This window comes from Staurois parvus, unplaced genomic scaffold (genome assembly GCF_062004578.1).
Source record: "Staurois parvus isolate SC_StPar_1 unplaced genomic scaffold, SC_StPar_1.0 ptg001277l, whole genome shotgun sequence".
NCBI lineage: Eukaryota > Metazoa > Chordata > Amphibia > Anura > Ranidae > Staurois > Staurois parvus.
The window spans coordinates 267,806-281,017 of NW_028319073.1; the positions used below are offsets into that span (position 1 = coordinate 267,806).

General features: G+C 41.4%; 1 protein-coding gene across 1 annotated transcript in view; it reads left to right on the plus strand.

Annotated features, from left to right (window-relative positions):
• The window catches only part of LOC149437649 (A-kinase anchor protein SPHKAP-like), a 274,296-nt gene that overhangs the window by 225,468 nt on the left and 35,616 nt on the right, over window positions 1-13,212 (plus strand). The window contains exon 4 of the mRNA XM_089660801.1: window positions 13,080-13,139. Within this exon, the coding sequence (XP_089516927.1) occupies window positions 13,080-13,139 (60 nt within the window). The remainder of the gene's footprint in view (window positions 1-13,079; window positions 13,140-13,212) is intronic.

Genomic DNA, 13,212 nt, shown 5'->3' on the forward strand with positions numbered 1-13,212 from the left:
CATTGGGGGTTGAATAATTTTGGACACAACTGTATATATATATATATATATATATATATATATATATACAGTCAGGTCCATAAATATTGGGACATCAGCACAATTCTAACATTTTTGGCTCTATACACCTCCACAATGGATTTGAAATGAAACAAACAAGATGTGCTTTAACTGCAGACTGTCAGCTTTAATTTGAGGGTTTTTACATCCAAATCAGGTGAACGGTGTAGGATTTACAACAGTTTGCATATGTGCCTCCCACTTGTTAAGGGACCAAAAGTAATGGGACAGAATAATAATCATAAATCAAACTTTCACTTTAATACTTGGTTGCAAATCCTTTGCAGTCAATTACAGCCTGAAGTCTGGAACGCATAGACATCACCAAATGCTGGGTTCCATCCCTGGTGATGCTCTGCCAGGCCTCTACTGCAACTGTCTTCAGTTCCTGCTTGTTCTTGGGGCATTTTCCCTTCAGTTTTGTCTTCAGCAAGTGAAATGCATGCTCAATCGGATTCAGGTCAGGTGATTGACTTGGCCATTGCATAACATTCCACTTCTTTCCCTTAAAAAACTCTTTGGTTGCTTTTGCAGTATGCTTTGGGTCATTGTCCATCTGCACTGTGAAGCGACGTCCAATGAGTTGTGAAGCATTTGGCTGAATATGAGCAGATAATATTGCCCGAAACACTTCACAATTCATCCTGCTGCTTTTGTCAGCAGTCACATCATCAATAAATACGAGAACCAGTTCCATTGGCAGCCATACATGCCCACGCCATGACACTACCACCACCATGCTTCACTGATGAGGTGGTATGCTTAGGATCATGAGCAGTTCCTTTCCTTCTCCATACTCTTCTCTTCCCATCACTCTGGTACAAGTTGATCTTGGTCTCATCTGTCCATAGGATGTTGTTCCAGAACTGTGAAGGCTTTTTTAGATGTCGTTTGGCAAACTCTAATCTGGCCTTCCTGTTTTTGAGGCTCACCAATGGTTTACATCTTGTGGTGAACCCTCTGTATTCACTCTGGTGAAGTCTTCTCTTGATTGTTGACTTTGGCACACATACACCTACCTCCTGGAGAGTGTTCTTGATCTGGCCAACTGTTGTAAAGGGTGTTTTCTTCACCAGGGAAAGAATTCTTCGGTCATCCACCACAGTTGTTTTCCATGGTCTTTCAGGTCTTTTGGTGTTGCTGAGCTCACCGATGCGTTCCTTCTTTTTAAGAATGTTCCAAACAGTTGTTTTGGCCACGCCTAATGTTTTTGCTATCTCTCTGATGGGTTTGTTTTGTTTTTTCAGCCTAATGATGGCTTGCTTTACTGATAGTGACAGCTCTTTGGATCTCATCTTGAGAGTTGACAGCAACAGATTCCAAATGCAAATAGCACACTTGAAATGAACTCTGGACCTTTTATCTGCTCATTGTAATTGGGATAATGAGGGAATAACACACACCTGGCCATGGAACAGCTGAGAAGCCAATTGTCTCATTACTTTTGGTCCCTTAACAAGTGGGAGGCACATATGCAAACTGTTGTAATTCCTACACCGTTCACCTGATTTGGATATAAACACTCTCAAATTAAAGCTGACAGTCTGCAGTTAAAGCACATCTTGTTTGTTTCATTTCAAATCCATTGTGGGGGTGTATCGAGCCAAAATTGTTAGAATTGAGTCAATGTCCCAATATTTATGGACCTGACTGTGTATGTGTGTGTGTGTGTGTGTGTGTGTGTGTGTGTGTATGTGTGTGTATATATATATATATATATATATATATATATATATATATATATATATATATATATATATATATATATATATATATATACACGTGATTTTGCACACTGCTGCCGCCCTGTAGCAGTGTTTCTGCTATGGGGTGGCACTACAGTGGTTAATTTCTGAACTCCATTTATTTTGGTTTCTTTGTATGTGTGGATTGAATTGGTTGTTATTGATATGTGGTGAAAATGTCATGTCAATAGCACCTTTAGAGATATATTTACTGAGAAAAATGGTGACCTGTTCAATATTTATTTTACCCGCTGTATATTCTTTAACCAGTAGATGGCAGTGTTTGTAAGTTTGTAGCTGCATCTATGATAACACTCCATGTCTTCTTCCTGAATAAAAGTTCCCATTTCCTGTTTGTAGAGAAGCAGTAGATAAAGACATGTGGACTGTGCACTGTCTGTAAAAGCAGGACTTTAACATTTTGTTTTACTTTCAAACTATCAGTGTAAAACTATTCTATATACCAAATGAATTTCTAAACCTAAGACCAAAACTGTAATATACTGCAGCTTATCAGTTTTATGTGAGGTGGCTGCATTCCTTTTCTTTTTTAGGCTTTTTTTCACTTGCTGATCATGCCAGTAACACATGTGTTAGAGCTACAAAACAATTTTCCCTCTCCTTACCTCCATAACATGCTGTAGGAGGGAGGGGATCTGTATTCCACAAAAAGAACTGGGAACAATGCTAATGCCTGGTACATACTATGTTATCTTTTTTTCATTCAACCCAGTATACTGAATGAAATAAACTTGCAGATCACTACATCAAACGATGTTAGTGCAGTGATCTCCCCCGCTGTGCTATTGTGTTCTGATAGGGGGACAACTCCCCAGGCACAACACACAGGGCAGCGTTTGCAACCGTTGGCTCAGAACGCTGATCGGATGCTGGTTTTCCAGCATGCCCATTCGACAGAAGGGGGTTGTGAGATTGGCTTCTGTCGGGCAGGGAGCTGTACACACGGGCCGGTATCTACTGTACTGGCTGATTTGGCCCGATAATCGGCCCGTGTTTACCCGGCATAACTGTTAACAGTCAACATGGTTATCAGTTATCAGCTCACTGAGTTTCCAGACAACAGGCATTTTTGCACTTACATAACAAGCCATTTTCAACAACAGGCCAAAATGAAGCAAATAAGAGTCCAGTGTTAGGATTTACATTTTTTGGATGTTAGAGATTCTGTATACAGCCCTACAGACCAGACAATGCACACTTCACATGTGTTATTCTACTGCTTCTCTACAAACAGGAAATAGGAACATACATTATAGATAAAAGACAAGGAGTTTAACCATAGATGCAACTACAAACTTGTAAACACTGCCATCTACTGGTTAAAGAATATATCTCTGCTCAATACTGATGTAGTTGTACAAAAGCACATGAACACTGTATTTCAACAAAGGAAGATAAAGTTCCATCCATCTCTTAGATTGTAAGCTCCAAGGAGCGGGGCCCCCCTAACCCTCTTGTATTGAACTGTACCATTGCTGTATTGTCTCTCGTTATATTTTAAACTGTTGAGCAGGAGCAGACTGACAATTCATGGGGGCCCCGGGCAATAGGGGATCATGGGGTCCCTGTGTCCTTGCCCAAACTCAAAAAAGCCTATGAAAAAGGTACCAGGGGTATCTCATGGGGCCCCCTACTGACCCCGGGCCCTCGGGCACTGCCCAAGTTTCCAAATGGTCAGTCCGCCCCTGGTGCTGAGCAAACTGTTGGCACTATATAAATCCTGTATAACAATAATAAAAATATTCTATGAAATATATTTTTTGCACTTTTGTATGCCTGCTGGCATGTTGAATAACCTGCTTACTTCTTATATCTTTCCGGGACTCCATTGAGGCCATATCTTGAGATGCTATAGCCACTGTAAATCCAAGGTGATGCATTTTCCATAATGTAGATTATACAAATAATTGGGGAATCCAACAGTAAGAGTGACACCTTTGCTTTGTCTTTGTGGAAGAAGACATACCACTTCTCAGAAATCTCACCACCAAAGACTTGGAGAAAGAACAAAGTCCAAAAATGTTGAGTCAAACTGTTCTAGGTGAATTTAATGAACTTTGAGCTGTTTCATTTTTAACCAGCAGTAAAAGAATGCCATTTCTTATCATATTTTGAACAACTTAGTTTCTCCTGTGAGAATATGTCATGTGGCCATCGTTTTTGTTAAAATACTGTAATTACCGGATATGAAGCTGTGAGCCTAAGTCGGAGTTCTCTGCGTGGGATTCAATCTTGATCTTTAAACAAACAGCCAGTTTGTTGCACATTTGAAAGCGGGTGAGGAACACAAAGAATTTAACATAATTATTCGGCAGTGAAGACTGTAAGAAGGTGGAGACATGCAGTCAGGCTTTGAGTGTGCAACAATACCAAGTGCTGCATATGACAGGAGAACATTTCTTTATTCTCAAAGATTTAATATGTGTGATTAAATAATTCCCCACCATTGAGCCATGCTAAACAGAAGAGGTGTGTTTTAACAATATACATTATATGTAAAAGTTACTTTTAAAAGAAAGCATTTGCTTACATTCATTTAAGTACTGAATGTGAACAGGTCATATTTCCTTAGAAATCAGTCAAAGCCAAGAAATATTTTGGCAGCACTGGATTAAAGAGTAGGCGATGTTTTCTTCTTGAATATTAAACATTTTTTCTGATTATTTTATAAAGATATTTAATCCCCTCTTAAAGGTCTTCATAGTTAAATCATGTGGGTGTCAATTCTGATAGAGTGCAAGTTTTCATGTTGTCACTCACCTGGAATGAACCCTCCCGTGTCATTTTAAAAATGTCATGGCATCCTGTTTTATAGCTATTCTAATACACATCTTTAACTGCATACGAGACATTGATAGCCTCTAAGACTGAAGAATTTAAAAACTTTACTTTAGTGAGCTCTGACAGGACAGAAATTAACCACTTGCCTACCAGGCACTTATACCCCCTTATTTACCAGGCCAATTTTCAGCTTTCAGCGCTGCTGCACTTTGACAATTGTGCGGTCATGCAACATTGTACCCATATGAAATTTTAATCATTTTTTTCTCACAAATAGAGCTTTCTTTTGGTGGTATTTAATCGCCACTGGGCGCTTTACTTTTTGCGCTATAAATAAAAAAGTGCAAAAAATTTGAAAAAAAAAAGTTTCTTTTATAAAATTTTTCAAACAGGTATTTTTTCTCCTTCACTGATGGGCACTGATAGGCAGCACTGATGGGCACTGATAGGCAGCACTGATAGGCAGTACTAATGAGGTGGCACGGATAGGCGGCACTAATATGCAGCACTGATAGGTGACACTGATTATGGGTACTGATAGACGGCACTGACTGGCATCACTGCTGGGCACTGACTGGCACAACCCCTGGGCACTGACTGGTGGCACTGACTGGCAGCACTGCTGGGCTGCACTGGTGGGTGGCACTGGTGGGCAGCACTGGTGGGCACAGGTGGGTGGGCACAGGTGGGTGGCACTTCTGGGCACAGGTAGGTGGCACTGCAGAGTGGCACAGGTGGGTGCACTGCTGGGCACAGGTGGGTGCACTGCTGGGCACAGGTGGGTGATCTGCTGGGCACGGGTGGGCGGAGCTAGTGGGTGCACTGCTGGGCACAGGTGGGCGGAACTTGCGGGTGGCACTGCGGGGCACCGATCATCAGGGCACTGATCATCAGTTCCCTGATGATCGGTGCCGATCCCCGCTCTGACAACTGCCGGTTCTCGGCAGTACTTTCCTCACGATCTGACAGCGTGAGGAAAGTGCAGCCGAGAACCGGCACTTGCATTTCCCTCTGATCAGCGTGTCATTGGACACCGCTGATCACGTGGTAAAAGGCCGCTGTGATTGGCCTTTTACCACATCACATGATCAGCTGTGTCCGTAGGACACAGCGATCACGGAGATCGCCGGGTGCGCGCCCCCTGGGGCGCGCAGGAGAGCGCGTTCTGGAAGGACGTCAATCGACGTCCACTCAGAACTGGCCGGCCGCAGTGCAGCCGTCATTTGGCTATCTGCGGTCGGCAGCTAGTTAATTGATGGAAGTTACGTTTAGTCCAACTGTACGATCTGTAGCACTTTGGTGTGACAATAGCAGTAAGCGGAATCCCATTAGTCCTCATGCACACGTTTTTACAGCTGCTGTTTTTGGCTTTTGATGTTTTTTTCTACAGCCAGTAACCTCCCCAGCATGTTCTCCTATGTGTCCATGCACACATAGACTGTAATCAACGTTTTTTGGCTGGAAGAAAAACCCAGAACTAGTGGGTTTTTAAAGGAATTTTTTAGCTGTAAAAACGCAGTAAACCGCAGTAAATCGTGGCAAACCAGCGTTCTTGGACTTTTTTTTACCAAAAAAAAAATTTGGAGCAGGGGTAAAAAAACTCTAAAAAACGCAAACACGAAAAAATACGGTTAAACTCTAATACAAAACGCTAACAAATGCTGAAAAAAAACTAACTTTTTTAACGTGACTTTACACAGCTAACGTTAAAAGTGTTATTCAAATGGCCAGTGTGCATGGAGCCTGTTTTTGGGACTTGTTCACACCTATACAATGCACCTCTGTGTGACTTAGAAAGAGGTGCAGGAGTTGCTTTTGGGGCATTTTTGGCCCCATAGACATCAGTGGATGTGCATGAAAAATGCATTAAAGTCTTGGAACATCTTATGATGTGCTCATGGAGAAAGTTAGGACCACAACTGACCAGGGGGAGTTACAAGGATGCTTACAGTATATTTAAATGTGTGATTAATTTCCCTACAGCTCCATTTAGATAAAACAGAGTCTTGTTTACTTAGTAATTCCATTCTTTGAGCTGTTGTTGCAGTATTTATTGGTAAGTGTAGTTGGATATGACTCAGATTTTAATTAACTTGCATTTACATTCTTTTGTTCATCTAGTAAATATTGAGGCTTGTAGTCTGCTTTCAAGTAATAAGACAAAGGAAACTTCTCTCCATTTAAAGCCTTGTGTATGTTTATTGAAATATAGCATGTGCATTTCACCGCCCGGAGCTTATTTGTAGACTAAGGAGCCACTAGAAGGACTCACAAAACCTTGTATCCACTAATAGTGCCACTCAAGGTGCTCTGCTGGTAAAGAATCTGTTGTCCCATAGCAATGTAAGTGTGCAAGGTGTCTTGCTTTTGATCCTGAAAGCAGTGAAGCATGGGGGAATGAGAGACACCACACCCCACTAGCTCAACAGGTGAAGAGGAATGAGAACGGCTTCAGTCTGAAACTCCTCTTAAGCCACATGCCAGTGATGCATTTCACCCCCTGGTGGGAGGGGCAAAATGCATTAGAGGTGCATGGCTTAGGAGGAGTCCCAGGCTGAGACCATTCTCATTCCTCTCCACCTGTTGAGCTAGTGGTGTCCGGTGCCTCTGAATCCACTAGAGCAGTGGTTCTCAACCTGTGGGTCGCGACCCCTTTGGGGGTCGAACAACCTTTTCACAGGGGTCACCTAAGACCATCAGGAAAACACATATTTCCGATGTGTAAAGAGCAGCTGCTGTGTAGAGAGCAGCTGCTGTGTAGAAAGCAGCAGTATTGGAGGTAAAATGACACTTCATGACTTATAATTACTGGGTAAATAATTTTATGGTTGGGGGTCACCACACCATGAGGAACTGTATGAAAGGGTCGCGGCATTAGGAAGGTTGAGAACCACTACACTAAAGAAGCTTTTAGTTGTTTAGTTCAGTAGCTTTATAATATTAGCAAATATGACCATCCTAGTGTACATATATAGTTAGAATGTATAGTAACCAAAGTTTTTAAATCCCTAACATACGCTGATGAGATTGTTTAAATCAAGCAGATCTATTTTATTTGTTAACAATCAAAGATTGGAAACTAATCAGTTATCCACTAATGTTATCTAGCAAATTTGGATTATTCTGTCCACTGTAATCTCCTGGAGCCAGATTTTCATAGACTACCCTACAGGTACCATGAAAGTCTGCTTCCAGTTGTCTGTGTTTTGTAACTCTTTATCTCTCTCTCTATGGGCTTCTTGTATTTCATATTATATTTCAACTTCCTAGGCAGTATAACTCTAGTTGGTGGTAGTTAGAAATGTATTATTGCTAACATTTGTTACTGGTCACTGCGTGGATCAGCACCGTTCTTCTGGAAAGGGCTTACTGCACCTATGTGGGGACCTGAAGGAAGCATTTGTTAGTGCCCCCAAAGGCAGGCTGATGCTGCTGTGTAACAGAAAATTAGCATTAAGTCAACACTCAAACTTAAAAGCGATGCTTTTCCATAAAAAAAAAACATACTTAACTCAATCTGTGGCCCAACTTATATATTCTTTGCCCTCTGTTCACTCCGGACTTCAGTTCCTCATTACACTCTATGCACTACAGAAAACAGTCATCATTGGATTTTATACCTCTTCTCTCTCTGTATTGTGTAGTATTTCTGATCTGGTACAACTGAACCTTTACTAGATTCCACCAGCCCAATAACCTGTCACCTGTCCCTAGGACTCCCCATGCCATGACTTCTGACCCTTTTTGACATTCCAGTCATACATGCACCCTTTTGAGATTGTCTTAAGGTGACTTCAGACCAGGCCAAGTTGAATAAAAATAAGCATCCTTTATTGATGATATTCAAGAGTAACAAACAGTAACAAACAGTTCACACGGTATCATCAATGCACATTCCTGTATGTGAGCTTCGAAATGCCCCTTAGATAGACCACTGGTGTCCCCTAATTGCCCCATGGGGTAGCCATACCATAAAGGTGAGAAAATTCTTAAGTTCATTAGCAGTGGCAAAAATCCATATCCCTGGAACCCTGACTGGGTTTCCACAGGGGGTGGTTAAGTGCAAGTAGTTCACACCCTTAGCAGCATTATGTCACTTAAGTAGGGAGACCTGAAACTGTACCTCTGGCTGTCTTACTGCAGCGCCCCCAAGGGGTGGTTACCTCCTTTTTATGTGTTTGCCCCAGCAAAGGGTGGTACTTCCCTAAAAGAGCCCAGGAAAACCAAACCAGCGGAGTTAAGGCCTCAAGCACACACGACGTTTTGCCAACTTTCATATAAGCCTTTCCTTCTGGCAGCAGCATTTTGGCAGAAAAAACTCTTGACACTTTTTAGATGTGTCTAGCACTTAGGTGTTAATTAATTGCATTGGTCAGAATAATAATTTATTCTTCCAAATTAAATTAATTAAAACTCAAGCGCTAAGTGCTGCTACCGTTAAGCCTTGTTTAGATGCATTTACAGACATCAAGCATTTTTTCTGCCAAAATGGCGCTTCTCCTGGATGCACTCACAGTGAGGTTATTTTTCTGCGTCCAAACTTCTCTAAATGCAGTGTGTGCATGGACACATAGGGGGAGATTTACTAAAACTGGAGCAATCAGAATTTGGTACAGCTGTGCATGTTGGTAAATCAGCTTTTAACTTCAGCTTGTTCAAGTAAGCTTTGACAATAAAACCTGGAAGCTGATTGGTTTATATGCAGAGCTGCACCAGGTTTTGCACGCTCCACTTTTAGTAAATCCCCCCCATAGGCTAACATGCAGGGACGTTTAGATGCAGGAAAAAAAAAACGCCAAACGTCCCTAGGAGCACCTGAAAAAAACGTGCATTGTGCATGAGGTTTACCACTTTGCTTCCAGGGAGTACCACCTCTGCAGGAAAAGCACAACTAAACAGTGCAATTAACTCACATTGGGATATACAGTACCTGATTACATGCTCCATTCATGTATCTCAAAAATATATAAAAAGAACAAACAATACAGTAAAACCCTTTGGAAGTACCTGATTACATGCTCCATGCATTTATCTAAAAAAAATATAACAGAACAAACAATACAGTAAACCCCTTTTGGAAGTACCTGATTACACGCTCCATGCATGTATCTCAAAAACATATAAAAGAACAAACAATAAAGTAAAGGCCTTTGGAAGAACCTGATTACATGCTCCATGCATGTATCTCAAAAAAATATAAAAGAACAAACAATACAGTAAACCCCTTTGGAATTACCTGATTACTTGCTCCATGCATGTATCTCAGACGTAATTTTAAGTTTTATTGAAAAGTACATTTTAACAGTATGCTGCACATTTTATCAGTGTTACATTTTTGGGGCAGAAGTGAAAATGAATGCACCTGAAAACCTAATTTATTCCAGAGTTCAATCATTGGGAAAAATGTCACTAAAATGTTTGCTTCCACTAGAACATGGCACAGCTTTCCTACACTTCATGCAAACCGTATCACAGGCTCTTTAATATGACTGTTCTTCATTCATATGGATTTTTTCTCTGTGAACCTGATCATAGTGGATGGTTTACAAACTCTTCATGGTAGAAATTGAGGCAAAATAAAAATACACAGTTAAAATACAGGGTTACATTGTTAAAAAAAAAACACCCATCCATTCAGCTTAACCAGGAACTATTAATTTTACATAAATGTAAAAGTTGTCTTATCTGCCAAAAGATTTGTAAATCTGTTTAGGGGTTTATGTAATTCATACATTTTTGCCAGACATCACAGCCGGGAGAGTGATACTACATTCTCTGTAAGGCCCCTTTCATACGTACAGACTCCGCCAGCGGATCCACCTGCTCAGCAGGGAATCTGTCTGCTGATCCAGGCTGAACAGGCAGATGACAGGTCTGTGTCAGCTCTGCTTATGCAGAGCAGACATGGGCACAGCCCGCTTTCCTCTATGGGCGGTCGGATGTAAACAGACCGCCTTTCTTTTTGCATCTGGCAGTCATCTGATTCTCTAGACCTGGGGAGTCAAACTGGCAGCCCTCCAGCTGTTGCAAAACTACAAGCCCCATCATGTCTCTACCTTTGGGAGTCATACTTGTAACTGCCAATCTTGCAATGCCTCATGGGACTTGTAGTTTGGCAACAGCTGGAGGGCCGCCAGTTTGACACCTGTGCTCTAGACTGATGGGGAACAGATCCCCATCCCTCTGTTTTTAGTGTATCGATTCGGATGCAGGTAGGTGTAAATGGACACATGTCCCTCCCGCTCCATTGAGGACAATGGAGGTTCGATTGGGTCCACCTGAAAAATGGACAGGTGGACCCAATCAGTCCACCCTTGTAAAAGGGGCCTTAGAGTTGAGGAATATACTGGGGTCACCTTCCTACCTGCAGACTCCTGTCAGCAGTTTCCTCTCAGTACATGTACATGCAGCAAAGTCTGGCTCCAGGTACTATCCCTCTGTTCTGAGTGCTGCAGTACAGGGGATGACAGAGCCTGATACTAAGTCAGATTTGGGTACTTATTCTCATTTGTATGTAAAAATACATTTCATTGTATACAATTGAACATTGTTTTTGACCGCTTTCCCGCTGCCCTATAGCAAAAAATCCTGCTACAGGGCAGCAGGGGTGCACAAAATCATGTATATATACGTGATTTTGCATTTCCAGGTAGGGGGCGCACATGCACCCTACCTGCACTACCATTGGCAGCCTCACCTGTCGATCACCAGATCCTGGATGATGATTCCCTGCTGGCAGCGTGTATCACCGACGGCGGAGAGACCTGTATGTAAACAATACAGATCTCTCCCCTGTCAGCTCCTGCACATTGCTTTGTATTGCCCTGCATAGTACACAATAAAGCACACACACAGCACAGCACACAGTTAGCCCTTTGATTGTCCCAGATGTTAACCCCTTCCTGCCCAGTGCCATTAGTACAGTGTCAGTGCTTTTTTATTAGCACTGATCACTGTATTGGTGTCACTGGGGATGTCAGTGACAGTCAGTTTCCCTCCAGTGTCAGAATGGCCGCTGCGGTCCCGCAGTCCCACTATTAGTATATAAAATAAAAAAATTCAGTATCTGTACAGCCATTTGTAGATGCTATAACTTTCACATAAACCAATTATTAATTTTTTAACCAAAGACATGTAGCACAATACATTTTGGCCTAAATTTATGACGAAATTTGATTTTTTGTACCGGATATGTTTAATAGCAAAAAGTCAAAATTATAGTTTTTTTTCTCAAAATTGTCAGTCATTTCTTTTTACAGCGCAAAAAATAAAAAATGCAGAGGAGATCAAATACCACCGAAAGAAAGCTCTATTTGTGGGGGAAAAAAAGGACATAAATTTCATTTGGGTGCAGCATTGCATGACTGCGCAATTGTCAGTTAAAGTACCGCAGCGTCGTATTGCAAAAAATGGTCTAGTCAGGAAGGGGGGTAAATCCTCAGGAGGGAAAGTGGTTAATAAATCATCCTGGAGTTCCACTTTAAAATTTTTAGCCCTTTTGAAACAGGAAAATGATCTTTGTGTCTAACGTGTTTTATAAGAATAATGCAGTGTATTCTGCTCTGCTGAGATTTCTCTAAATATACATGCTGACATGTTTGTCAGTTTTATAGCATAGCTCTCACTGCCCCTTCTTTATAGGGACTGTTGCTCTTTTGGAACATGTCCTCCTGTCACTCTTTCCTCCTCAGTTGTCCCTCTTTTTCGTCTGATGTCTACAACACTATAAAATGCACTATTTACCTACTAAAATTGTCATACTACACTAAACCTTTTATCCAATTTAAAGCCCAAATATAAATGGAACGTAATGGTGAAAAAAGCATTTATGGGTGTAAAAAAATCACAATTTGTGTATTAATTCTTTGTGGTCATCGTAACCAGAGGCATGGCAGTGCTGTGTCCTTTGCCTGCATACTTTATACTAAAAAGTGTCCCTACTCATCTCAAAAAGTTGGAAGGTGTGTTACAGTGGGTGCCCACAGCTTCATCTGCCCAGTACGTTGCAACAACCCTGCAACCTTACCAACACCAACAGACCACTGCCCAGACATTGCATCATGGGCATGTGGCATTTCTCTGTGGCATGGGCTTATGGCATGTATCTGTTGCATTAATTCATCATTTGAAGTAGGGCTACAGTTGACAAAGTTGGCATTAAGAACCTCCCATCCACTATACTTATGGCTAATGGAGTTTTACATGTAAGCAACATAATGCTTCACATGCAATGAAAAACCACATCTGGAAGTAAGAGCACTCATTCAATGGAATTCAAAAACAACATTCATTAACCTCTCTGAGTCTCTCCTAGATTGTAAGCTCCAAGGATCAGGCCCTCCTATCCCTCTTGTATAACTGTATTGTTGCTGTATTGTCTCCCGTTATATTGTAAAGTGCTGAGCAAACTGTTGACGCTATATAAATCCTGTATAATAATAATAATAACCTCTCAACTTTTTTGTTTTGCAGATCTGCTTTGTAAATTTGAATGCTTTCAATGAGGAGTCAAGTCATGAAGCTTTACGAAAGGTAAGTTGAGCTCTTCTTTTGCATTCTTTGATCATACGCTCAATTCGCATTGACAAAAATGCAATAATATAAG